Below are 27,678 nucleotides of genomic sequence, written 5' to 3'. Positions count from 1 at the left end.
AGATAGTACATTTGACCCATTAAATTAAGAATACCTGATCATCAAAAGATACCATTAAGAGAGTGAAAAAGGAAACCAGATTGGAGAATATATTTCCTACTTATATGCCTACAAAAAGCTGGTATCCAGAATATATAAACAATCCTGCAAATCAGTAAGACAAATATTTTTTAAACCCAATAAAAAATTGGCAAGACACTTGAACAGGTACTTTAAAACATGATCTTCAAATAATCTATAAACTCATAAAAGGTATTCAACATCGGCGGCGCACTGTGGCTCATGCCTGCAATCCCAGCACTTTGGGAGGCCGAGACGGGTGGATCACCTGAGGTCAGAAGCTCGACACCAGTCTGGCCAACATAGTGAAACCTCGTCTCTACTAAAAATACAAAAAATTAGCCGAGAGTGGTGGTGCGCGCCTGTAATCCCAGCTGGTTGGGAGGCTGAGGCAGGAGAATCGCGTGAACCCAGGAGACGGAGATTGCTGTGAGACGAGATCGCGCCATTGCACTCCAGCCTGGGTAACAGTGCGAGGATCCATCTCAGGAAAAAAAAAAAAAAAAAAAAAGCATTCAACATCATGAGTCATTAAACAAATGCAAATTTAAATCACAAAATAACATTTCATTCAAACAGGATTGGTACATTTTTTAGAAACTTACAATACCAGGTCTGGCAACAATACGGACTAACTAAATCTCCATACTGTTGGCCTGAGTATAAATTGGTAAAATTAATTTATTTTATTTTTTTATTTTACTTTATTTTATTTTGACAGAGTCTCATTCTGCCGCCCAGGCTGGACTGCAGTGGCGCAATCTTGGCTCACCTCAAGTCTGCCGCCCGGGTTCAAGTGATTCTCCTGCCTTGGCCTCCTGAGTAGCTAGGATTACAGGTGCACGCCACTACGACTGGCTAATTTTTGTATTTTTAGTAGAAACCGGGTTTCGCCATGTTAGCTAGGTCAGCCAATTGGTAAAATTTAGAAAACAGTTTTATATTAGCCATTAAAGTTAAACATATACTTACTATGCCCATCAATTTTAACTCCCAGGTACACCGTGGTTCTTAAATTTCAGCATGCATTAGAATCACCTGTAGGGATTGTTAAAGTCAGAGAGTCACATTCACAGTTGTTGCTTCAGTAGTTCCAGAATCCAACAATTTGCATTTCTAAGAAATTTTCAGATACTGATACTGCTGGTCCAGAAACCACAGGTCGAGAACTACTAGCTTAGAGAAATGCACACATATGTACACAGGAGACGTGTGTACAGGAATATTCATAATAGCGGCCGGGCACGGTGGCTGACGCCTGTCATCCCAGCACTTTGGGAGGCCAAGGCAGGAGGATCACCAGGTCAGAAGTTAGAGACCAACCTGACCAACATTGTGAAACCCCATCTCTACTAAAAATACAAGAATTAGCCAGGCATGGTGGCATAAACCTGTAATCGCAGCTACGCGGGAGGCTGATACAGGATAATCACTTAAACCCGAGAGGCACAGGTTGCAGCGAGCAAAGATTGTGCCACTGCACTCCAGCCTGGGTGACAGAGTGAGACTCCATCTCAAAAAAAAAAAAAAAAATTTGTAATAGTGTGTCCAGAATTGGTGGGTTCTCGATCTGACTGACTTCAACAATGAAGCTGCGGACCCCCGCAGTGAGTGTTACAGTTCTTAAAGGCGGCATGTCTGGAATTTGTTTCTTCTGATGTTCAGATGTGTTCGGAGTTTCTTCTTTCCGGTAGGTTCGTGGTCTCGCTGGCTCAGGAGTGAGGCTGCAGACTTTCGCGGTGAGTGTTACAGCTCTGAAGGCGGCGCATCTAGAGTTGTTCGTTTCTCCCGGTGGGTTTGTGGTCTCGCTGACTTCAGGAACGAAGCTGCAGACCTTCACGATGAGTGTTACAGCTCATAAAACCAATATGGACCCAACAAATCAACAGTAGCAACTTACATGCAAACAGCCAAAAAAAAAAAAAAAACAAAAACAAAACACCCTCCACAACACGGGAACTGACCCGAGTGGGGTCGCCAGTGCTGGTACGGGCAGCCTGCTTTTATTGTCTTATCTGGCCCCACCCACATCCTGCTGATTGGTCCATTTTACAGAGAGCCGATTGGTCTGTTTTACAGAGAGCTGATTGGTCCGTTTTGACAGGGTGCTGATTGGTGTGTTTACAATCCCTGAGCTAGACACGAAAGTTCTCCACCTCCCCACCAGATTAGCTAGCTACAGAGTGTCGATTGGTGCATTCACAAACCCTGAGCTAGACACACGGTGCTGATTGGTGTGTTTACAAACCTTGAGCTAGATACAGAGTGCCAATTGGTGTATTTACAATCCCTTAGCTAGACATAAAGGTTCTCCAAGTCCTCACCAGACTCAGGAGCCCAGCTGGCTTCACCCAGTGGATCCTGCACGGGGCCGCAGGTGGAGCTGCCTGCCAGTCCTGTGCCATGTGCCCGCACTCCTCAGCCTTTGGGTGGTCGATGGGACTGGGCGCCGTGGAGAAGGGGGCGGCGCTCGTCAAAGAGGCTTGGGCCGTGCAGGAGCCCACGGCAGAGGGGAGGCTCAGGCATGGTGGGCTGCAGGTCCCGAGCCCTGCCCCGCGGGGAGGCAGCTAAGGCCCGGCGAGAAGTCCAGCACAGCAGCTGCTGGCCCAGGTGCTAAGCCCCTCACTGCCCGGGACTGGCGGGGCCGGCCGGCCGCTCCGAGTGCGAGGCCCGCCGAGCCCACGCCCACCCGGAACTCGCGCTGGCCCGCAAGTGCCGCGCGCAGCCCCGGTTCCCGCCCGCGCCTCTCCCTCCACACCTCCCCGCAATCTGAGGGAGCCGGCTCCGGCCTTGGCCAGCCCAGGAAAGGGCTCCTACAGTGCAGCGGCGGGCTGAAGGGCTCCTCAAGCGCGGCCAGAGTGGGCGCCAAGGCCGAGGAGGCGCCGAGAGCGAGCGAGGGCTGTGAGGTCTGCCAGCATGCTGTCACCTCTCAATAGCATTACGCATAATAATACCAAACCTGAAACAACCCAAATGTCCATCAGCAGAAAAATAGATTTAAAAAAAAAATTTTTTTTTTTTTGATACGGAGTCTCTCTCTATTACCCAGGCTGGAGTGCAATGGCGCAATCTCGGCTCACTGCAACCCCCACCTCTCAGGGTCAAGCGATTCAGCTGCCTCAGCCTCCCGAGTAGCTGGGATTACAGGCATGAGCCACCACACCTGGCTGGGACTACAGGTACGTGTTACCACGCCCAGCTAATTTTTGTATTTTTTGTAGAGACAAGGATTCGTCATGTTGCCCGGGCTGGTCTCAATCTCCTGGGCTCAAGTGATCCTTCTGCCTCGGCCTCCCAAAGTGCTGGGATCACAGGCATGAGCCATTGTGCCTGGCCTCTACAAAAAAAAAAAAAAAAATTAGCCAGGCATGGTGGCTCACAATTGTAGCTGCTCAGGAGGCTGGGGCAGAAGGATTGCTTGAGCCCAGGAGTTGAAGGCTGCAGTGAGCTATGATCTTGCCACTGCACTCCAGACTGGGTGATAGAGTGAGACCCTGACTCTAAATAAATAAATAAATGTTTAAAAATGTATTAGTCACTGTTAGAGGTCACTACACTACACAGACTCATTATTTTGCAAAAGGGTAAAGAGAAAAAGCTAAGAATGTATGTTACCTTTCCAGTTGGAATTGCATTTTAGTGTAAACTAAACCCAGTTGATGAGAGAAAGCCCTTCTTTACAAAATAAAACAAGCAATAAATGTGAATGGAATGATAGGATTATAAAAATCACCATTTTGCAACCTCTAATGAAATCATTTAGTCAAGGATGGATCACCAATGAATAGTGAAACCATTAGGTGAAAAGTTGATGAGGAACTAGATAGTCTCACAGTGCCAAAGTATCATCCAAGGATTACATGCTGGTCGCATTAGAAAACCACAGCTTTACATGCAGAGATCTGGCTGTCTCTATCTTAAACCAGTGATCAATTTTAACATCACTAATAGAACAGTCAGACATCATGTACTTCCTGAAATGATGCAATGAGAGGCATTTTGCTTTAAAAATTCTTTAATTTGATACAATCAAGACTTCATATATAACTTCTAGTTTACAGGAAATACAGGTGATATACAGGTTACATACTGGAGAAATACAGGGAAATACAACCCGAAGAAAAAATCAGATAAACCCAGAAGAGTTCTAAAGAAAAATTGACCTGGTCTATCAACATGACAATGTCAAAAATGGGGGAGGGGAGACAGGAGATGGTGTCTATGCTAATTTACAGAGATTAAGAACCATAACAAAGGCCGTGGTTGTTCTTAATTGACTGTTATTTTGAACAAAACACCTGAAAAGAAAAGGCATTTTGGGGGAAACAATCTGAGAAATTTGAATATGAACTGAGCATTAAACTATATTAGGGAATTATTGTAAATTTTTTTAGGTGTCGTAACAGCACTTAGGTTATGCAGGAAAATGTACTTATTTCTTGGAGATGCATAATGAAATATTTAGAAGAGAAATGTCATGATGTCTATCATTCATGTTTAAATACTAAAAAGAAGCAAATACGGCAAAACATCAATAACCATTAAGTATGGATGATGAGTATGTAAGTATTCATTATACATTTCTGTCCTTTTTTAATTTTATTTTATTTTACGGGAAAGCAAGAGAGGAAGGAGAGCAAATTTGAACTTAAGAAGCTCACTCCCCTACTTATTGGATGACTAGAGTGGAAGCAAAAGAGCAGTTAGCTGATTGTTGCAGTGGTTGTGGTGAAAGAGCACAGTGTTTCAGTTCAGGTAGTGAGGATGGACAGAAGTGGACTGATGGGAGATGTATTTTGCAGGCAGAAACCATAAAATGATTGATAGCCTCGAGGTGGCACAGCGGGAGAGAAAGGAGAGTCAAAGGTAATGATGAGGCCAGGCCCGGTGGCTCACACCTGTAATCCCAGCATTTTGGGAGGCGAAGGCCGTTGGATCACCTGAGGTCAAGAGTTCAAGACCATCCTGGCCAAGAAGGTGAAAACCTATCTCCAATAAAAATGCAAAAATTAGCCAGGCAAGGTGCCGTGAGCCTGTAATTCCAGCTACTAGGGAGGCTTGAACCCAGAAGGTGGACGTTGCAGTGAGCCAAGATCGCGCCAGTGCACTCCAACCTGGCCGACAGAGCAAGACTCCATCTCAATAAAAAATAAATAAAAGCTAATGATGACAGCTAATATGTATGGAGCATGTAGTATGCATCAGTCCAGTCATCCTTCTAAGTGATCCATATTAGTGTAATGAACGAAATCTTCACAATCACCGTGTGAGGCAGGTACTAACTATTAACACCTCCACTTTGCAGATCAGGAAGCTTGGACGCAGACAAGTTAAATAAGGTGCCCAAGGTCATACCCTTAGTAGATGTCCTGCTAGAACTGGAATCTAGGCATGCCTAACCATTTCTTCTTAAAAGAGAACAGTACCTTCAGTGACAATGAGTAAGAGTACTTATTCTACCCACTTTTCTGCTTCTTGTCTTCAGGTTTATCGTTCTGAACCCACCTATCTTTCCTGGCCCCCCACTCAACTTAACCCTTTTCACCCACCCTGGGGCGGGGAGACAGAGGTGATCCTAGAAGAGGGCTACAGGGTGGGGCCAAGTGGGAATTCTAGCAAGGCGCCTACTATTTGACGGAGGAGGGATGGGCTAGGTAGGTCCCCCGCTCCGACAGGGCTCTTACGCCATATGTGACGCAAATTAGCTTACGAGCCGGGGGTGGAGGTGTCGTCAGCACCCGCCTACGGTTGGCCGCGTTGCTGCGAGAGGGGCATGTAGACCCCGCCTCGTAAGGAGGTGGGAAGCGGCAAGCCCCGCCTCGGCCCCTCCGGCAGGCTGCCGCCAGCGTCGCTGCGGCTCCGGCCCGGGAGCGAGCGCCCGGAGCTCGGAAGGATGCGGCGCCCGCGGCGGCCTGGGGGTCTCGGGGGATCCGGGGGTCTCCGGCTGCTCCTCTGCCTCCTGCTGCTGAGCAGCCGCCCGGGGGGCTGCAGCGCCGTTAGTGCCCACGGTCAGGAGGAAACTTGGGCTGGCGGGTGGTGGAGGGTGCGGAGCAGCTTGGGGCCTGGAGCGAAACTCGGTGGGGGTGGGGGTGAAATGTCATGAAGCTCTGGGGAGAATATGGGTTGGGGGAGGCATGTGAGATGAGGAAGGTGAGAGGGCGTCTGGGAGTAAAGGGGCGTAGGCCTGGAGGTGGGGCTGGGAATACGGGGGCGGGACCTAAGAGAATTGGGCTCCGGGGAAAATTGCAGGTTCGGGAGAAGGACACGGGGTGCATGTGGGCAGAGGGACTTAGAGACCGGCTGCGAGACCACAGGAAAAGCCACTTGCTCCGAGGCGCCTGGGAGGTGGTGACAGGCGCTGAGGAATGGGAAGGGGACGTGGCGGGGACGTGGTGGGGAGGATGAGGGAACGGTGATCTCTGGGCAGTGGAAGCCTGGGCCGCAGACATAGAGTCCCAGCTGGGCCAAGAGAGAGGCCAGGGTTTCTCCGTAAGCCTAGAGAAGCTGATTGCAGCGATCTGATCTCCTGTAACGGGGGACAGCACGGGGAGGGGGCAGAAGAGGATGAAGAGGGGAGGGTCCTCGCTTGTCCCCCTCCCCACAGCCAGGCCTGGTGCTGACTCACATCTGTGCAGAGAGACAGTCAGCGCTGACTCACGGGCAGGGGGTGGGGGATAGGAGGGTGGCGCGTGGGGGAAGGGGCGCAGCCTCGCCGCCTGGCGCCCTCTTTCCCCACCCGGGCTTGGAGGCCCGAGAGGCAGAGTACTTCCTGTGACGCTGTGGGTTGGCAGAATAGAACAGAGGGCTCAGGTCTAGTGGAGAGTCCTCGCTCTGTGACCCCTTCCTCTCTGGTAACCGCCTCCAAGGCGAGCCCCTGGCGGCGCCAGACTCAGAGCTTCAGCACCGCGGACAGCGCCAGCGGCTCGGGACAGCGCGAGGAGAGATGCCTAAGAGACACCCTCCCCAGCCCCACCCATACCTTCTTTCCCCTGACCGGGGGAAGTGTGCTAGAACCTCTTCTGAGTTCCAGGCCATTATAGGATGCTTTTGCATATTTGGGAAGGAAATTCCTCTTTCAGAATTTGGCCAAAACCTCTCCTACAGTAATTCTATGAGTCTCCCTCCCTGCACCTGGGAGGTTTCTTCCCTATCACTCAGTTAAGCAAACAGAGGCTTTTAAGGATACAGACTCACAAATTCTTAAAATCCAAAACTAGATCCCATGCTTCCTTTTAAGAATTTCAGGCCTGATTCCTACTCTCCTCCCAGCTTAAGGCCTTCTTTAGAATGAAAGAATAAATTTCATCTGTTTCTCCCGTTCCCAGCCTGTCCACCCATCTGCCCACTCTCTGTGTGTGGGTGTCTGAGCCTCTGCTCACCTGTTCCTCTACAGGCTGTCTATTTGACCGCAGGCTCTGCTCTCACCTGGAAGTCTGTATTCAGGGTGAGTGAGGCCCAAGCATAGAACTCACAAGATCGGGGGGAGAGGGGCAATAAAAAACAAGAAGGGGAGAGAAGGCCCAGAAAGGAAGAGGGCTACTGGGCTTGAGAAGAAGGAAGACTTGCCTGGAGGAGGAGAGGTAGGGGAGGAGGTGAAGAGAGTACTGTCCATTTGCAACCTGGACTTTGGAAGGCCTCTTATTCAAGCCCCCTGCTGACACCACTTTTGTGCCCTTAGATGGCTTGTTTGGGCAGTGCCAGGTGGGAGTGGGGCAGGCCCGGCCCCTTTTGCAAGTCACCTCCCCGGTTCTCCAACGCTTACAAGGTGTGCTCCGACAACTCATGTCCCAAGGTAAGGTCTGGGTGCACTGGAGGAGAGAGATTGGAACTTGGTTAGTTATGGGTGGGGAAGAAGATTTCTCTTCAAGGAATATTCCTACCACCCCCACTGCTGGAACCTCACCTTCCCAGATCTTGCTGGAGTGAGAGGTGGAACCCTAGAGATGGGCTATTCACATTTGGACTCTCTGGAGAAGCCCAGAGGAGGCTTCTAGAAGAAGTCACTGAAAAAGGCCAGCTTCCATCTCCTTAGGACCAGTTCCTCTCACTGGCATTGTCTGAGTGCTACAGAGCCAAGAACTCTGGAATCCTCAGCCAGGATAATATTCCACTCACCAAATTCCTCATTCAACAAGTATTTATTGAGTACTTACTATGTAGCAGGCATAGTTTTAGGTATTTGGAATGTATCAGGGAATAAAACAAAGATCTCTGCTTACTGGAGTTTCTGTTTGGAGGATAAGGGGAGGAAACACACTATAAAAGTTAGAAAATACATAATGTCTTAGGAGATGATAAATAGCATGGAATATTACAGCAGGATAAAGTGATCAAAATGGTGAGGTAGAAAGCTACAGTATTAAATCAGGAAATCAGGTGGTCAAGGTGAACATCATTGAGACTATGAAATCTGAACAGACTTTTTAAGGAGGTGGGGGAGTTTGTCAGAAGGTTATCCAGGGGAAGAGTATTTCAGGCAGACCAAACAGCTAGGACAAAAGCACAATTCTGAAGAGCACCATGGAGGCCAGGGGGACTGTAGAAGACTGATGAAGAGGAAGAATAGAAGGTACAGTCAGGTAGGTAATGGGGGAAGGGATGTGGATCACTTTAGAGCCTCATAGGGGAATGTATGGACATTGGCTTTACTCTGAGTAAAGAAGGAAACCATTACAAGATTTGGAGCTTGGGGGCACATGATCTGACTTACACTTTACAAGCATCACTTTTGCTGCTGTAGTGAGACTAGAATAGATGGAGTCAAGAGTTGGTGAGGGGGACCATTAAAAACCACCACAATAGTTTGCTCTGTCTATGGAGTGCCATTCTTTTGTTTCTTCACTTCTCTAATAAACTGCTTTCACTTTACTAAAACAAACAAACAAAAACTACCACAATAACTCAGATAAGAGATGAACATGGATTGGGCCAAGGTGATTGCAGAGAAGGAATGAAGGATGACAGAATTCTGCATTTATTTTTAAGGTAGTCAGCATTATTTCGTGAAATATTGGATATGCTTATAAAGAGAGGAGTCAAATAATTTTTGGGGTTTTTTTTGTTTGTTGGTTGTTGTTGTTTGAGACAGAGTCTTGCTGTGTCGCCCAGGCTGGAATGCAGTGATGCAATTTCTGCTCACTGCAACCTCCACCTCCCAGGTTCAAGTGATTCTCCTGCCTCAGCCTCCCGAGTAGCTGACATAACAGGTGCGCGCCACCATGCCTGGCTAATTTTTGTATTTTTAGTAGAGACAGGGTTTCACCATGTTGTCCAGGCTGGTCTTGAGCTCCTAACCTCAAGTGATCCATGTGCCTGGGCCTCCCAAAGTACTGGGATTGCAGGTGCGAGCCACCGCGCCCAGCCAGGAGTCAAAGGTTTTATTTACTGAATAACTGAATCAGTGGAGATGTCACTAATTATAATGTGGAAACTTGCAAATGGATCAACTTGGTGGGGGTGTTCAGCTTAGAATATGTTGAGTTTAAGATGTCTACTCAAGTGAAGCAGGAAGTTGAGTACATGAAACTGGATTCTGAGAGACAGAGGTCTCACCTGGAGATATAAATTTGGAATTCTTTGGCATATAGATGGTAATTACACCCATGAGGTAGATGAGATAACCAAAAGATTGAGTGTCTATGAAGAAGACCAAGGATCAAGTCCTAGATAATTCTTATATTAAAAGGACCAGGCCAGGCATAGTGGCTCACACCTATAATCTCAATACTTTAGGAGGCTGGGGCAGGCAGATCACGAGGTCAGGAGTTCGAGACCAGCCTGACCAACATGGTGAAACCTTGTCTCTACTAAAAATACAAAACTTAGCCAGGCATGGTGGCGAGCACCTGTAATCCCAGCTACTCAGGAGGCTGAGGCAGGAGAATCATTTGAACCCGGGAGGCAGAGGTTGCGGTGAGCTGAGATCGCACCACTGCACTCCAGCCTGGGTGACAGAGTGAGACTCCATCTCAAAAAAAAAAAAAAAAAAAACTGAGGACCAGGAGAAAGAGAGGAACCATCAACTTCCTCTCAGGGAGACTGAGAAGGGGAAGCCAGTGGAGTAGGATTAAAAACAACAGCGTTCAGTGTCCCAGAAGCCAAGAGAAAGTGTATCAAGGAGGAGGAGTGACCAACAGTGTCAAATGATGATTACGGGATAAGTAAAATAAGATATGAGAATTGACCACCAGATTTGGACATGCAGACAAAGCTGCTCTTGATGAGAGCAGCTTTGGTAGAATAGTTGGAATAAAATCCTGAATAAAGTGGATTAAGAGGGAATAGAAAGAAAGGAATTGGATACAGTCAGTATAGACAACTTTTTCTAGAAGTCTTGCTGCAAAGAAATGGAGTGATCCCTAGAGAAGAACGTGGGATCAAGCAGTATTTTTCTTAAGATGGAAGAAATTGCATATTGTTTGCATGGGAATAATGTGAATAATTCAGTAGAGAACAAAGGAAATTATGTAGGAAAGAGGAGAGAATTGCAAGGAGAATGTTCCTGAGTAGGTGAGAGTGGATGAAATCTAGTGCTCAGAGGAACTGGCTTTAAATAGGAACACAGACAGCTCATCTAATGTGAATAAGCAAGGAGGCAGGTGTGGATGTTGGTAGATACCAGAATACAAGTTAAGAGCAGCACAGATTTTAAATCCAGAACTAGAGAAGAAAAAATGAGGGTGAAAAGTGGGAAATTATTCCTTTAGAATAAGTGACTGAACTTTCCTGAGAGCAGAGTTATTTTGGGGAAAGAGTCAAACAGGAGAGCTGTCTATGAATAAGATGATGATGATAATGGTGATGATGATGATGACAACAATGAAGATGATTATACGTGTTTAAAACATGTGGATTGTGCTTTAGAGTTTTCGAAGCACTTTGATTTCCCTGATCACACTCGATCTTCACAACAGCCCCCTGAAATAGGTATCGTTTCCACTTTACAAACAGAGAAAGTTGAGGTTCAGGGTCAACACAAAGAATAATAACAATAGTAATAATAATTATGGTAATAGCATTTGTTAAAAGTTCACTACATGACGAGCACTATTCTAACTGTTTGATATGTATATGTGTTATTTTAATGATAACAATCCTAGGAGGTATAAATCCCCATTTTATTGATGAGGGAATTGAGGCTTGGAGAGGTTCAGCCACTTGCCCAAGGTTACATAATTCATCAGTAGCAAAGGCAGGATTCAAACCCAGGCAGTCTGGCTCCAATAGCTGTACCTGAGGGTGGGAAGAGGACAGCACAGATCACCCACTGAGTTTGTCCCTCTACTCTGACAAACCCCATGAGCTGCAGGGCAGAGGGTACAGTTCTGATCCCCAGTGGTCCCTGTTACTGGATCCCCAGACTCCTGAACCAACTTACGCTATCCTTTTTCCTGACAGGATTGTCCTGGCATGATGACCTCACCCAGTATGTGATCTCTCAGGAGATGGAGCGCATCCCCAGGCTTCGCCCCCCAGAGCCCCGTCCAAGGGACAGGTAGGCAGCCTTTCTCTACAACTCTAGCAATGGTGAGGCTGGTGAATCTGTGGTTGTCCTAATGGATGGAGGGAAGGGGAAAGAAGTGGGCACCAAGGCCAGCATGCTGGGGCACAGGTAAAGAGGTGCAGGAATGGTCACTCTCTGACATGCTCACATGACCAAGAGGAGCTGAGCTCGTCTCTAGGGATCCAGAAAAACTGGGGCACTTTTTAAATGTTTTGAAAAACAATGACATTGGCTACTTTAAAAAAGCATCAACGTAGTCATCATGGGAGAAATTAGAATGGTGTTGGACTGAAGTTGTTCAATATTCCGTTTCATTACTATGGGAATTTCTATATGACAGGAGCCACCATCATCTTTTTGTGGTTAGGGCCTCTAAAGGCATCATTCAGATTCTGCAAAGCAGAGGAAAGTAAATGAGGTCTAGGGAGCTCAGATGATGATACCAGGATGAAGACGGCATAGTGGTGGGGGGTAGAGGAGCAGTCCTGAATATTTGGACATATACTTGGAGAGCCAGATGTGGGGACATGGCACACAGAGGCAACAGGGACAGCTGCAGCCACAGTTCATCTAGAGAAATTCCTGGCTGCCTTCCCCTGCTCCTGTTTGCCCCTTCTCCATCTCCAGCCTCATGATTACCCAGCCTTTGCAGCTGTTTCAGAGACTCAGCCATGCTCACCAGGGAGGCAGATACCTCTGCCCTCAGCTTGGCCCTCTGGTCCCTCCCCATTCCCACCCAGCCCATCTCTCTTCCCCTGAGGTCACTCAGTTTCAAAAGAGGTCAGGCCTGCTCTTAACCACTGAGCCTGCCTGGCCCCGAATAGTTCTGCCTTGCAGGCTCTCTATGCCCTTCCCCCCGCTCCAACACACACACTTTGCTTTCCTCTACAGGTCTGGCTTGGCACCCAGGAGACCTGGTCCTGCTGGGGAGCTGCTTTTACAGGACATCCCCACTGGCTCCGCCCCTGCTGCCCAGCATCGGCTTCCACAACCACCAGTGGGCAGAGGTGGAGCTGGGGCCAGCTCCTCTCTGTCCCCTCTGCAGGCTGAGCTGCTCCCCCCTCTCTTGGAGCACCTGCTGCTGCCCCCACAGCCTCCCCACCCTTCCCTGAGTTATGAACCTGCCTTGCTGCAGCCCTACCTGTTCCACCAGGTAAGTCCTTGACTCTGGTCCCGCCCCAACCACAGTCCCTCAGCCCGGACTTCTGCTCTTACCCAGATCTCTGGTTTTCCACAGTTTGGCTCCCGTGATGGCTCCCGGGTCTCAGAGGGCTCCCCAGGGATGGTCAGTGTCGGCCCCCTGCCCAAGGCTGAAGCCCCTGCCCTCTTCAGCAGAACTGCCTCCAAGGGCATATTTGGGGACCACCCTGGCCACTCCTATGGGGACCTTCCAGGGCCTTCACCTGCCCAGCTTTTTCAGGACTCTGGGCTGCTCTATCTGGCCCAGGAGTTGCCAGCACCCAGCAGGGCCAGGGTGCCAAGGCTGCCAGAGCAAGGGGGCAGCAGCCGGGCAGAGGACTCCCCAGAGGGCTATGAGGAGGAAGGACTAGGGGGTCGTGGAGAGAAGCCTGCTTCCCCAGCAGTGCAGCCAGGTAACAAGGTCCTCAGCATCCACCTCCCTGTGAGGGCTGCTTTGGGGGAACCATGGTGGGGCCCTTCCCTGACAATCTATGCATTTGTTAACTTGTCCTTAAAGTAATTCATACATTTAAGGAATGTCTACTGACAAGCTGTTCTATGCCAGGCACTAGGGAAGTGGTGGGGACACTGTGGGGAGTGGAGTTGATGTGACTCTCCTTCCAGTGGAGAGTCAAGATGTCCTGAAGTTTGATCTGGGTCCCAGGAAGAACTTTCCCCCAAAGTGTGGACAAGGGCTGGGAAAGGGAGGGCATCTCTTGGTGTCCTGGTGTCTAGGAAGACTCTCTTTAACATGCTAGTCCCCTCCCACCCTCACTCACTCATCTGCATCCCACAAGTTCACTGTGCAATCAGCCTTAAGCTCTGTGTCTGACTCCCAGCAGATGTGGCTCTGCAGAGGCTGGCCGCTGTGCTGGCAGGCTATGGGGTAGAGCTGCGTCAGCTGACCCCTGAGCAGCTCTCCACACTCCTGACCCTGCTGCAGCTACTGCCCAAGGGTGCAGGAAGAAATCCTGGTAAGTGTCCAGGCAGAGGGAGGGACCAATATCTCCCAGCTCCATGGAGGCCTCTTGTCCTGCCTCGAGACCACCTGAAGTAGCCTGGAGAGGAAGAGTCAGGCTTCAGGGGAAAGAGTTCCTTTGAGACATAGGGTCATTGCCAGCAAGGCAGGGAGCAAGGGGGTAGGGTGGCGAGCTTAGGAGTTAGATCAGGAAAAGACTAGAAAGTGGAAGTAATGGAAAAAGCAGCCAACAGAGGGTGTGAGCAGAGAAAAGGAGACATCGGGAAGGATGGGTTGGTGACAATGAGGGCCTAAAAATGGGCATAGCCAGTGCTAAGAAGAAGCCAGTAATTGATGGGTAGAGAAATAACTGAACAAAGAATAGCTTTGAGAGAGATGGCCAATGGCAGATGGAGGAGTTAATAAAACAATAAATTGGGAGGAGGAAGCAAAGAGGAATGAGGCCAGGCTTAGGATGAGACCAGTAACAGGGTCTTGGTCCCTGACTGAGATGAAGAGCACAGCAAATGTACCAGGCTCAGGGTCTCTGGCCCTTTCTCCCACTTGTGTTGTGTAGACCTTGGCCATGGCCATTTTTCCAGACTCTTGTTTTTCCTGTCTCGCAGGAGGGGTTGTAAATGTTGGAGCTGATATCAAGAAAGTGAGTCCCCAGCACCTCCTTGACTCATAATCACCCCATGGCAGCACGCCCCCTTGCCAAACCTAAATCTCAAATTCAGGACCCAGAATCTGTATCCTCCCACCCCTCATTTTGGGGGAAACCAAGGCCCAGAGACCGCAAGTTATGGCCTAAGGTCTCCCATCAAGTTGATGGCAGAACTGGGGCCAGAAAACTGAATTCTTAATTCATTCCTCTTTTCACTACAGTCATTTCAGACCATGCTCTGAGGATTCCTAGGGGAGGAGGGAAGTTTCAAGCAGGGAGCCCTCCCTGAACTTCTGCAGCAGGAGGAGCCCTGCTTCTTTCTGTTTCACGTGTTGGATTTCTAAGACTTTGTGGCTAAACAGAAGTCTAGAAACCATTGCCTGCCTGTTTGTCTTTTACCCTCACCCCAGCTTCTCTTGCTGCAGGGATTTTCTGTCTCTAGCCCCATTCTGTGGATTAGTACAGACCATTTTCAATCATTCAATCCTTTATTCATTCATGCGTCCACTTACTTGTCTCAGATGCTCTGGTGTCCTCTCTGTACCCAGCACTGCAGTGGTCCCTGGGGGTAGAAAGTGAAAAGCAGGTCCTGAGCTCCACTACGGAGAGCTCCGAGTCCAGGGTACCCCTTCCCCCAGCACTGTCCAGAGGCCACACCTCCACCCTCTTCTAAACAGACAATGGAGGGGCCAGTGGAGGGCAGAGACACAGCAGAGCCTCCAGCCCGTACACCCCCCATGCCTGGACACCCCACTGCCAGCCCCACCTCCAGTGAAGTCCAGCAGGTGCCAAGCCCTGTCTCCTCTGAGCCTCCCAAAGCTGCCAGACCCCCTGCGACACCTGTCCTGCTAGAGAAGAAAAGCCCACTGGGCCAGAGCCAGCCCACGGTGGCAGGACAGCTCTCAGCCCGGCCAGCAGCGGAGGAATATGGCTACATCGTCACTGACCAGAAGTAAGGGCTGCATCCTGGGAAGCTTTCCGGTCTGCTGGGAGTTGGGCTGGCCTGCCTGGCCGGAAGCAGAGAGCAGAAATCCAGACGTGCAGGGACAGGGAACTGGCAAGCTGCTCTGTACCCCTGGAGTGGCCTGTTTTAAGAAAACGACTGAGAGGGTTGCCCCACTTTCCTTCCTCTGCCTTCTCCCATCTCCAGGCCCCTGAGCCTGGCTGCAGGAGTGAAGCTGCTGGAGATCTTGGCTGAGCATGTGCACCTGTCCTCAGGCAGCTTCATCAACATCAGGTGGGGCTGGCATCTTGGTGGGGCAGTGGCCGAGATCTAGAAAGCAGCTTGAGCAAGGGGTGGCTAGAGGGGCCTGGGGGAGGAAGAGCAGACAAGCTCCGAGCTCAGGGATGCTCCCAGCTGTATTGAAGGTACAGCCACACCCAGCCCGTTGCTGGCCCCACCCAGCATCTTCCTTGCCTCAGATGCCCCTGTAGGGCATCCCCGATCTGCTCCAGCCCCATCCTCTAATGGGGAGAGGGCCAGGGCTGGCCTCTTTTTTGAAGTCTGCAGTCTGGGGTGGAGAAGGCAGTAACATAGCTCCTATCTGGCAGTGTGGTGGGACCAGCCCTCACCTTCCGCATCCGGCACAATGAGCAGAACCTGTCTTTGGCTGATGTGACCCAACAAGCAGGTAAATATCTCTGCGACCTCAATCCCAGGCTTGGCCCCAGCCCTACTCCTAAGTGGATATATCCAGGCCTGTTGCTGATGCCCCCTTGAAGTGTTCCCAGCCCACATGGGCCCTGTCTGCCGCTTGGCAGAGCAAGACAGAGGATGGAGACCACATGGGGCTGGAGCGAGCCTGACCTTTGTCCTCCCTGCAGGGCTGGTGAAGTCTGAACTGGAAGCACAGACAGGGCTCCAAATCTTGCAGACGGGAGTGGGACAGGTATGCGCTAACTGGAGAATCAGTCCCAGTCTCCAGAGGGCTGATGTTGTCTGCAAGAACTGGAGGCAAACCAGAGGGGAGAACTGGAGCGGAAACCTCATGTGTCCGTAGGCCCGGCTGGCTGGAGGCGGCCTTTGCCCAAGCAGCCCCTCCCCCCAAGCAGCCCCTCCCCCCAAGCAGCCCCTCCCCCCAAGCAGCCCCTCCCCCCGCAGTTCTCTTTCTCTTTCTCACCAGCAGATGGCGCAGGTGTCCCCTTCCTGCAGGACCAGCCCTCTGTAGTAAAAAGGCCTGAGAACTAGTTGAGCCACTCTTAGGCTGCTAGAGCTCAGTATCCAAATTCCAAGGGAACACCTTGCACAGAAAGGACATTATACTCAAAATATGTTTTGTTTGTTTGTCTGAGACAGAGTTTCACTCTTGTTGTCCAGGCTGGAGTGCAGTGGCTCGATCTCTGCTCACTGCAACCTCCACCTTCCAGGTTCAAGCAATTCTCCTGCCTCAGCCTCCCAAGTAGCTGGGATTACAGGTGCCTGCCACCACGCCTGGCTAAATTTTTTTTTGTCTTTTTAGTAGAGACGGGGTTTCACCATGTTGGCCAGGCTGGTCTCGAACTCCCGATCTCAGGTGATCCGCCAACCTTTGGCCCCCCAAAGTGCTGAGATTACAGGCGTGAGCCACCACTCCCAGCCTATACTCAAAATATCTTTGTCTTCTGCATCCAACACTGATGCCTCACATTCTACAATTCAATTCCTAGGGTTCTCTGTCCGTTTTTAAATGCAAACACTCCTGGTGGGGGCCTCTGGCACTGCACTGTGGTTGAGTTGATCCGATGGGGATTGAGAAGGAGGATCTGAGCCCATCTGGCTGTACCACCATACCCCTACTCTCCCAGCTTTGCCCCAGGAGATGTCCTACCAGGGGGTGTGGCATGGGACCGAGGTGAAGAGCAGCTCTGAAATCTCCCCATGCCACTGCCTCCCTTGATTCTAGCCTTGTTCCCACAGAGGGAGGAGGCAGCTGCAGTCCTTCCCCGAACTGCACACAGCACCTCTCCCACGCGCTCAGTGCTGCTCACTCTGGTGGCCCTGGCAGGTGTGGCTGGGCTGCTGGTGGCTCTGGCTGTGGCTCTGTGTGTGCGGCAGCATGCGCGGCAGCGGGACAAGGAGCGCCTGGCAGCCCTGGGGCCCGAGGGGGCCCATGGTGACACTACCTTTGAGTACCAGGTGTGCAGCCCCAGAAGCTGGTTGAGCAGAGGAAATGCAAGGGGCTTGGGAGTCTGGGTCTTGCGTGGAGTAAGGGTAGGAACTGAATGGGGAGTGAGCCCTCATCCCTGGGAAGGTCCAGTGGAGGCTGGAGAACCCCCAGTGGGAGGGAGTATGGTAGGGGTCTTTATGAACGCATGGGAATTGGGAGCATATGGTGCCTAAGGTTCTTCTTCGTGCTGTGCTTCTGGGGCTCTGGGATTCCACTCTGTCACGTCTGAGGTTGACATAAGCATCACCCAAGCAGAACAGCCCTGGAAAGGATCAGGGCCAGGCAGAAGACCCTACTCCAGAGGAGCTGAGTTCCACTGAAAATCAGTCAAGGACAAGCCTAGGAGACCAGAGTTGAACCCAGGGCCCTGTTGAAAAGTTTCAGGGGACTCTTGGACCTCACCTGATTCTTCCTCCACAGGACCTGTGCCGCCAGCACATGGCCACGAAGTCCTTGTTCAACCGGGCAGAGGGTCCGCCGGAGCCTTCGCGGGTGAGCAGTGTGTCCTCCCAATTCAGCGACGCAGCCCAGGCCAGCCCCAGCTCCCACAGCAGCACCCCATCCTGGTGCGAGGAGCCAGCCCAAGCCAACATGGACATCTCCACGGGACACATGATTCTGGTCAGGACAGGGCCTGGGCCCAGAGTGGGTGAAGGAATGGGATGGTGAGAGAGGCCAGGCTGGCTGTGTGGGCCAGAACCAGACCATGGTGCCCCCACAGGCATACATGGAGGATCACCTGCGGAACAGGGACCGCCTGGCCAAGGAGTGGCAGGCCCTCTGTGCCTACCAAGCAGAGCCAAACACCTGTGCCACCGCGCAGGGGGAGGGCAACATCAAAAAGAACCGGCATCCTGACTTCCTGCCCTGTGAGTGAACCCTGCTGGCCCACCTGGCCCAGCCCTCTCTCTGCTGCGAGGTCTGGAGGGCTTGGGGTAAGGGGTTGGGCTTCTGGCTCAGGCTGAATGGCAGAGGTCCCACGATGCCAATGACCAGAGGGCCACCTGGGGTGGGGTGTCGGGTCTGTGCAGACGACCATGCCCGCATAAAACTGAAGGTGGAGAGCAGCCCTTCTCGGAGCGATTACATCAACGCCAGCCCCATTGTGAGTGGCCCTGACTCCAGCCCCCACCTCTGCCCCATCATTATCCTGGCCCTATGCACTCCATTTCCCCGTGGTCACCTGCCACCCCACCAACCCCCTGGAGTGGTGGGGCCTGATATCCTAGCAAGGAAAGGGGGAACTGCCAGCCTTCTCAGACCCTGACCCACTTGCTTTGATCACGCCTGTCCATAGTGGCATTTCCCACACTGGCTCATGGTGTATCTTCCCTGCCTCCAGATTGAGCATGACCCTCGGATGCCAGCCTACATAGCCACACAGGGCCCGCTGTCCCATACCATCGCAGACTTCTGGCAGGTGGGCTCTTAAAGGGAGGGCTTCACTGGGGTCCTTGTGGCCAGCCAGGTCCCAGGGAGGTTAGAGTGGAGCTCAACCAGGTCTCTGTCCCTAGATGGTGTGGGAGAGTGGCTGCACCGTCATCGTCATGCTGACCCCGCTGGTGGAGGATGGTGTCAAGCAGTGTGACCGCTACTGGCCAGATGAGGGTGCCTCCCTCTACCACGTATATGAGGTCAGCAGGGCCCCACAGCAAGGGGACAATGGATGCGGGGAGAGTAGATGATGGCCTTTTCGTAACATTTTCTTCACCAAATGAGCACTCAACAGTCTTTTTAAAAAGGCTTTTATTGGCCCTGCTCATGATTCATACATATATGACTATATATAAACACATATATGCATACACATATATTCACATATATACGTGTGTGTCCTATTTACAGGACATACATATGTGTGTGTGTCCTGTCTAGAGTCAAAAAGCATTCATAGAGACTTATGATAAAGGCACAGAGATAAAACTATAGAACCACCAAAACCGAGGTAAGAAGCTAACAGCTAAGTGTATATTAGACGGGGAAGATAAGGATACCCAAAGACTGAGATTAAGACCTACGTTAATTGAGCCTAATTTAGCTCTGAGTTTCCTGGTGGCCAAAGCAAAGAAAGAAATACCACCAGTTGCATATGTTACTAATGTAAAAGAGAAACTTTTTCATTCGGAGAGAGACTAGGTGGAGGGGTAGAGAAGGAGGGGGAACTGGGCAGAGGCCAAGCAGGGGAAAGAGAAATATTTCAGACAAATGGGAGAAAGTGAGCCCCCACTAAGACAAAAGACCTTAAGAACACAACAGAAGCTTCTCATCACCAGATGAGCCTGAATAGTAATTTTTTCCCCACCAAATAAGCACATGACGGTTTTTTTTTAAAAGCCTTTCATTGGTCCTGCTGGTGGTTAACGAAAAAAATCCAATAAGAATACTACAGAATTTCATCCAAGTTTACGGCACGTGTAGCACCGACACTCTGGTAGACCCTGCGAGGAAGAGGGAGGAGAAACTCCGACCTCGAGAGGCTCACAACAATAGCTGTGTCTGGGTGGAAAAGCTACCAGTGGTCCTGAGCAGTAGATAAGTGACAGGCAGCCAGGGTTCCTGGGACCGCTGGAACTTAGAATTTGAACCGGCCTGGGAGGCCGGGCGGTGGTTGGAGAGACCGAGAAGGTCGCGAGGAGAGCGCGCGCAAACGAGGGGACTGGGGCGGCCCGCGGCGCTCAGGCCTGGGCCCCTGCCGGGCAGGTGAACCTGGTGTCGGAGCACATCTGGTGCGAGGACTTTCTGGTGCGGAGCTTCTACCTGAAGAACGTGCAGACCCAGGAGACGCGCACGCTCACGCAGTTCCACTTCCTCAGCTGGCCGGCAGAGGGCACACCGGCCTCCACGCGGCCCCTGCTAGACTTCCGCAGGTGAGCGCGGGCGCCCCCGCCTGGAGGGGCTGCATGGGTGGGGGCGGAGCCCGGGTCCGCCAGCCGCTCGGCCTGGAGCCTCGGCCTCTGACTTCTGGCCGCCCCCTCCAGACCCCACGTCCCACCCCCAAAACCAGGCCTGAGGCTCCGGCTGTGCCCGTCCTCGAGCCTCCACCACCCGCGTGGGCCAGCTCCGCGCCGGCCGCTGCTGCTCCGCTCCCTCCCTCTCACGCTCCCAGGACTGGCTCCTTCTCCACCTGCTTCCTCCAGAGGGCCCTCCGCTTTCTGGCTCACCTCCCTCTCCGGGACCCCTGCTTCCTCTCTCCTTCCAGTTCCCTCCTGCCCCGCTGTCTCCAGGCCCTGCACTGCGCTGCCTCGCTGCCCCCTCCGTCTCTCATTCCCGCCTGCCCGTCTCCCCTCCTTCATCCCTCTCCATCCCTCCTTCATCCCTCTCCATCTCTCCTTCATGCCTCTCCGTCTCTCCGCCTCTCTTATTTATTTCTATGTCTTTCATTCTTTTTCCTTTCCTCTTTCTTCCTCTTCTCTCTCCCCATCTCTCTTTCACTATCTGTGCCTCACCCTTTCCCTCTCTCTCCATTTCTCCCTCTCCGCGCTTCTCTCTGCCCTCTCCCGTGTTTTTCTCCACCTCCTTGCCCTGTCTGCCAGTTTCTCTCTGCTGCTCTGTCCGTCTCTCCCTCTCCCTCCCGCTGCCTGTCTTTCCTCTCTCTGTCCTTCCCTCTCCCTTCTTCCCTCTTTCTCTCTCTCCCTCACAGCTGCCAGTGTCATTTTTGTGATCTGCAGCTAGTATTCTCACTCCAGTTGCATAGTCACAAAAGTGATCATTGGCAGGTGTGGCTGCTGCATGGACAGACAGGACATGTGGCCCGGGGACCACCCCGAGCTGGGAGCAAGGGGGACAGGGAAGAGGCAAAGACTGTCGAAAGGAGTGTGGGAGGATCTCTGGATTCTGGGGGGCTCAGTGGAGCAGGTGGGGACTAGACAGGGGCTACCTGAGGGACTTACCCTTTTCCAACACTGACACCAAGACAGGTCAGCCCTCCAGCGTCCCCTGCTTTTCCTAGCCCCAGAGAGGTACTTGGGAAGCCCACCACCAAGGGGAGGGGCCCACCCACACTGCACCCTTCTCCTGGTTCTCTGTCCCTTGCCAAGCTGGCCTGATGTCTCTAGGTACTGGACAGAGGAACAGAGCTGGGGGTGGGGACATGGGTATAGTTTCTGAACCTCAGGACAGCAGTTTCTAACTGGGGTCCCTGAGGCCTGAGACACAGGCATCTTGAAAGCAGTGCCAGGGTATCAGAGCTATTTCCTTTTTTCCATATTTAAAAAATCCTGGTAGAACTAGTGCATGGATCTGTTTTAAAGCTGCACAGATAAGCTAAAAGATTGCTTTAGGCTGGAATTATGTAAACTCAGTTGGCATTAGACATCCAGAACAAATAAACTGTTGCTTAATAAATGCAGTTTGGGGCCGGGCACGGTGGTTCACACCTGTAATCCCAGCACTTTGGGAGGCCGAGGTGGGTGGATCACTTGAGATCAGGAGTTCAAGACCAGACTGGCCAACACAGTCAAACCCTGTTCTGCTAAAAATACAAAAATTAGCCAGGCAGGGTGGCGAGCGCCTGTACTCCCAGCTACTCGGGAGGCTGAGGCAGGAGAATCTCTTAAACCTGGGAGGCAGAAGTTGCAGTGAGACGAGACCGTGCCACTGTATTGCCACCTGGGCAACAGAGCCAGACTCCCTCTCAAAAAAAAATAATAAATAAATAAATGCAGTTTGGTCAAGCCCCCCTAGAAGGAAAACAAATTAATAAAAGAGATCCTAAGAAAGTGACCCTGAGTAAGTTCCTTGGCTTCCCTCCGTTCCCCTACCTGTGAGATGAGGATGATTACACATACTTTAGAGCAGAGGTCCCCAACCTTTTTGGCACCAGGGACCGGTTTTGTGGAAGACAGTTTTTCCACGGCTGAGAGAGGGGGTGGTTTGAGGATGAAACTGTTCCCCCTCAGATCATCAGGCATTGGATTCTCATAAGGAACTCACAGCCTAGATCCCTCACATGTGCAGCTCACGATAGGATTCACACTCCTGTGAGAATCTGTTGCAATGGCTGATCTAACAGGAGGCGGAGCTCAGGTGGTAATGTTCGCTTGCCTCTTGCTATGCGGCTCTGTTCCCAACAGGCCACAGACTGACACCGGTCCATGGCCCAGGGATTGGGGACCCCTGCTTTAGAGGGCTGTTGCAAGATTTGATAAAGTATGTAAAATCTAGTGTAAGTGCCTGATACATAGCAAGGGCTCAGTTAGTTCTAGATGCTGCCTATTATCATTATTAAATGAGCAAAAACAACTATTGTGACTACTCGTCTACCCCAGCCCTCTGACATAACAGCCAATGAGCTAGAAAACCATGTGGCCTCCTATGAAGCTATTCTAAGTCACCTGGTCCCATAGCTGAAGGACTGTGAAGTTCCAAACTGCAATCTGACAACCCCTAAGAAGGTCTTCCCTTGTTCTGGCTTGCAGGGATATCAGGAGTATGCCTAAAGCAGAAAGGTCATAAAGGACAAGGGCAGGTTAGATGGGTCCATTGAGAGACGGAGAAGCCCCCTGCTCCTCACTGAGTTGTGGTCAGGGGCAGTGGAGAAAGGTCTGAGGTCCAAGGGGACCCCAAGTCTGAATATAACGCAGCTACAGAATGCCTGTGCTGAAGTGAGACTGCTCCAGAGAGACAGGCAGTAGCACAGTGTCCCGAGTTGAGGGGTTGGGGTTGTCCTTCCCTGGCCCAGGGAACGCTATGCCCAGGGCAGCCTGATGTCACAACTGGTAAGGACCACTGGAGCCCGAGTCGGGAGGAAAACAGCCTGGGTGGTCATAAAGAATGGCAGAGGGGGGCCAGAGCAGGGATGCGGCAAGACTGACACCCTTGAAGTCACCAGAAAGCTATCCCCTTGGACTTGGGCAGAGGCGGCTCTTAATATGATGATGTATTATCATTAATAGTTGCTACCTGCTACCATGTATTGAGCACCTATTGTGTGCCAGACCTAGCACTTAGCTCTTTACATGGGTTATCTCATGTGATCATTGTAAGAACCTTAAGGAGGTTTTTCTTACTATCCTCCATTTTACAGGTAAGAAAACTGAGGCTCAAAGAGGTTAAATCAGTTGTTCCAGGTGCATAGCTTGGGCACCTGGCTTGCAAGTGACAAGGCGAGCCCAGTGCCACCCACACCAGCTCTGGTTCTTTGCCTCCAGCCCTGGCTCCTTTCTCCGACCATCTTTCCTCTCTGCCCCGGGCAGGTGGGGAGAAAAGGAAGAAAGAGAGGCCCACGGCATGTGTTTCGGCTTCCCTTTCCCTCTCTGCTGGTGCCCACTGGCCCTCACACATCCATTTCTTGTTGCAGGAAGGTGAACAAGTGCTACCGGGGCCGCTCCTGCCCCATCATCGTGCACTGCAGGTGGGTGGAGAGGAGATTCATCTCTCTGGTCCCACTCCCTGTGTGCGTCTCCTGTGCACATTGCCTGCCTGTCCCCTTGGTGCTAGCAAACTGCAGGCATAGTCCAAATCCAGCACACCACTTGTTTTTAATGGCCAAGACCTAAGCATAGCATTCACATTTTTAAATGGGTGAAGAAAAAAGAAGAAAAGTATGTGGCCCACAAAGTTGAGAATATTGACCATTGGCCCCCTATACACAAAAAGTTGGCTGAAGGCTAGAGAGGCCTATCCAATTCCCTCCTGCTGCCTCCGCTTCCGGGCTGAGCCATGGCTCTCCTCTTTGGTTGTCCCATTGCCCAAGTGACACCCACAGGTCACAGACTCCCCTCTCAAGGCCCAAGTCCCAGCGTGCAGGTGCTATGAGCTTTCCTTCATCCTCAGCTCACTCACTCCCTCTCCAAGCCAACCCAAACAGGTCACCCAGTGTCCTCCCCTCCCCCAGGCCTCCAGGCCTCCTCCATCCCTCCCCCTTTTTGCTGCATCTCAAGCTAAACCTGTCACTAACTCCTGTTTCAGTGATGGTGCGGGGAGGACCGGCACCTACATCCTCATCGACATGGTCCTGAACCGCATGGCAAAAGGTAGGGAGCTTCCCCACGGTGCCCGCAGCCCCCAGGCCCTTTTTAGAGGCTCCCTAGCACACAGGGTCCTGGGAGCTCAGAAGGAGCAGGTTGTCAACCTCCAGGCTCTACCCAGCCCTCCAAGGCTCTTCGCCTCCAGGAGGCCTCATGTTTTCTGGGTCCTGTCCTCCTCTGGACACCCCCTGAGCAGCCCCATCCCCACCTCCATCTCCAGGAGTGAAGGAGATTGACATCGCTGCCACCCTGGAGCATGTCCGTGACCAGCGGCCTGGCCTTGTCCGCTCTAAGGTGACCGTGCCTTCCTGCCCCAACCCCAGCTGCCACCCTTCCCTAGCACCCACTCCTTGGCCACCCCAGGGAAAGCAGCAGCTGCCAACCTCTCCCACCTGCCTCTGCGCCCCCTCCAGGAGGACTCCCTTCCTCCCAGGGGACCTGCCCAGGGCCCTCCCCCCACCGAAAGCCCCCCACCTTGAGGGCAGAGCAGAGGTCAGGCCTCTCCGTGACCATCCTACCACTGCCCTTCCCCAGGACCAGTTTGAATTTGCCCTGACAGCCGTGGCGGAGGAGGTGAATGCCATCCTCAAGGCCCTGCCCCAGTGAGACTCTGAGGCCCCTCGGCGGGCAGCCCAGCCTCTGTCCCTCTTTGCCTGTGTGAGCATCTCTGTGTACCCACTCCTCCCTGCCCCACCAGCCACCTCTTGGGCATGCTCAGCCCTTCCTAGAAGAGTCAGGAAGGGGAAGCCAGAAGGGGCACGCCTGCCCAGCCTCACGCATGCCAGAGCCCAGGGCATCCCAGAGCCCGGGGCATCCCGTGGGGGTGCTGCAGCCAGGAGGAGAGGAAAGGACGTGGGTAGCAATTCTACCCAGAGCCTTCTCCTGCCTACGTTCTCTGGCCTGGCTCTCCTGTAGCTCTCCTGGGGATCTGGGAGCTCCCCCAACATCTGTGTGTGCCCCCCTGTGCTCCAGTGTAGAAGAACGGGGTGGAGGGTCACCACACCCGGCTCCCCCTGCTTCTCAGCCCCGGGCCTGCCTCTGACTCACACTCGGGTGCTCCGCCCTCCCTGGCCTCACGCCCAGCCTCCTCCCACCACCCTCCCACCATGCGCTGCTCAACCTCTCTCCTTCTGGCGCAAGTGAACATTTCTAGAAAAATCTACTTTTGTACCAGTGTGAATAAAGTTAGTGTGTTGTCTGTGCAGCTGCAACCCAGACTCCTACGCATTTCTGTCCGCTGTGCATCTGGACTCCAGCCCCAGCCTCAGCCCAGAGCCGCTCCCTGCTGGTCTCTCAGGAGGTGCAGAGAGCACAGCGGGAGAGCGCCAGCTGCCAGTAAAGCCCTTCTAGGTGGGAACAGTAGGTTAGAACGAGGCTTCCTACGCGGCCAGCAGTCTCCAAGGTGCTTTACACGATGAGTCCCATTTTACAGATGGGAAGATTGAGGCACAGAACTTGCTTGTGGTAACAAGTAACACAACTTGTAAGATTGTAAGGTGGCTGGGCGCAATGGCTCATGCCTGTAATCCCAGCTCTTTGGGAGGCTGAGGCAGGCAGATCACCTGATGTCAGGAGTTGGAGACTTCTGGAGAAACCCCGTCTTTACTGAAAATACAAAATTAGCCAGCCGTGGTGGCTCGCGCCTGTAATCCCAGCACTTTGGGTGGCTGAGGCGGGCATATCACCTGAGGTCAGGAGTTCGAGACCAGCCTGGCCAACATGGCAAAAGCCTGTCTCTACTAAAAATACAAAAAAATTAGCCGTGTGTGGTGGCGGGTACCTGTAATCCCAGCTACTTGAGAGTCTGAGGCAGGAGAATCACTTGAACCCGGGAGGTGGAGTTTGCAGTGAGCCAAGAGCATGCCGCTGCACTCCAGCCTGGGTGACAGAGTGAGACTCTTTTTGTCTCAAAAAAAAAAAAAAAGATTATAAGGTGGAGTTAGAGTTTGCACCTGGCTGACTAACCTCCTCTCTACTACCTCTCCTCTCAATTCTTTTTTTGTTTTGGGGGGTTTTTTGGAGACAGAGTCTTGCTCTGTCACCCAGGCTGGAGTGCAGTGGCGCGATCTTGGCTCACTGCAACCTCTGCCTCCTGGGCTCCAGCGATTTCCCTGCCTAAGCCGCCCGAGTAGCTGGGATTACAGGCACCCACCACCAAGCCCGGCTAATTTTTTGTATTTTTAGTAGAGATGGGGTTTCGCCATGTTGCCCAGGCTGGTCTGGAACTCCTGAGCTTCAGACAATCTGCCTGCCTCGGCCTCCCAAAGTGCTGGGATTACAGGCGTGAGCCACCGCACCTAGCCTCCTCTCAGTTCTTGGCAGCTGCTTTGTGCCCTTCTGCTGCCAGATTGAGGTGAGGCCTGAACAAAGTGGTATTAGCAAAGTGTCTGCCACACCTTAGGCAAAACTATAGCAAAATTCTAACAGTGAGTCTAGGCTAGGCCTCTGAGATGCTAGGACAGGCGTTCCCCTGGGGATAAAGGACACTTTCTGTCTCACCCCAGCTCCCGGAACCCTCCACCCTGTATGGTCCCAGAAGGCACACTCACCTGCATGTCAGGAGGTGTCCTTGGACAAAAGGAGTGGACATGAAATAAGGCAAAAAGAGCCTTAGGCCTGGGGCTACTTGGGAGTTAGGGCTACTTACCTGTGCTGAGACTCAGTCTCCTTAATTAAAAAACAGGGCAAACACCATCTGCCCTGAGCAGGAGTGAAGGGACCCACCAGCAGACCACAGGCCCTCCCGCTTTCTCACCCACGCTCTGCTGAGGCTCAGTGCCAGTGCCAGCCATCTCAAGGGCTAGACAGACGTAGAAGAAACAGCCATTTGCAAACTTCCACCCGACTCAGGATGGAGGTTTGAAATTCCTCTTCAGGGTAGGCTGCTTCTTCACTTTGAGAAAAATATAGTAGAGGCCCTTTGGTGATTGACGGTGAAGCAAGAGCCTGTCCTGGAATGGAAGAGAGGCCTGGGGAGCCACCCGGCCCTGCCTGACAATGGAAAGGTGCTCGTCCCAGCACGGCAGCTGGAGATGAAAGAGAAGGGGTACCTGGCTTTTTCTTCCGTGGGCCCTGATGAGTTTGGGGCCTGGGGCCTGGGTGGGCTGGACTCGTGCCACTCCACGTGCCACTGGCTCACACCTCGGGCTGAGCCAATGAAACTTACCCAGGGGCTTTGTGGGCCTCGTGGGGGTACA

General features: G+C 52.1%; 1 protein-coding gene across 3 annotated transcripts; it reads left to right on the top strand.

Moving 5' to 3' along the window:
• The first annotated feature begins 2,391 nt into the window (after positions 1 to 2,391).
• On the top strand, positions 2,392 to 25,692 carry PTPRN (protein tyrosine phosphatase receptor type N). Of its 3 annotated transcripts, XM_054478644.2 has the most exons (25): positions 2,392 to 2,670; positions 3,110 to 3,239; positions 5,366 to 5,501; positions 7,454 to 7,504; positions 7,739 to 7,852; positions 11,458 to 11,554; positions 12,455 to 12,716; positions 12,801 to 13,155; positions 13,585 to 13,716; positions 14,327 to 14,361; positions 15,045 to 15,319; positions 15,518 to 15,604; positions 15,919 to 15,998; positions 16,192 to 16,256; positions 17,264 to 17,482; positions 17,934 to 18,134; positions 18,235 to 18,382; positions 18,545 to 18,618; positions 18,856 to 18,933; positions 19,028 to 19,147; positions 20,214 to 20,380; positions 23,812 to 23,865; positions 24,423 to 24,487; positions 24,702 to 24,775; positions 25,016 to 25,692. In XM_054478644.2, the coding sequence occupies exons 3-25, from the start codon at positions 5,498 to 5,500 to the stop codon at positions 25,085 to 25,087; spliced, it is 2,829 nt and encodes a 942-aa protein (XP_054334619.1). In that variant the 5' UTR covers positions 2,392 to 2,670; positions 3,110 to 3,239; positions 5,366 to 5,497; the 3' UTR covers positions 25,088 to 25,692. The 3 variants fall into 3 exon arrangements, with proteins under 3 accessions (XP_054334619.1, XP_054334618.1, XP_054334617.1); XM_054478643.2 differs by lacking the exons at positions 2,392 to 2,670; positions 3,110 to 3,239; positions 5,366 to 5,501 and adding an exon at positions 5,884 to 6,068; XM_054478642.2 differs by lacking the exons at positions 2,392 to 2,670; positions 3,110 to 3,239; positions 5,366 to 5,501 and adding an exon at positions 5,907 to 6,068 and having other exon boundaries at positions 13,582 to 13,716.
• Positions 25,693 to 27,678: the final 1,986 nt, after the last annotated feature.

The sequence above is a fragment of the Pongo pygmaeus genome, chromosome 11 (assembly GCF_028885625.2).
Source record: "Pongo pygmaeus isolate AG05252 chromosome 11, NHGRI_mPonPyg2-v2.0_pri, whole genome shotgun sequence".
Lineage (NCBI taxonomy): Eukaryota > Metazoa > Chordata > Mammalia > Primates > Hominidae > Pongo > Pongo pygmaeus.
The sequence above is the reverse complement of the archived record's forward strand: the minus strand, read 5'-3'. Positions and strand labels throughout refer to the sequence as shown.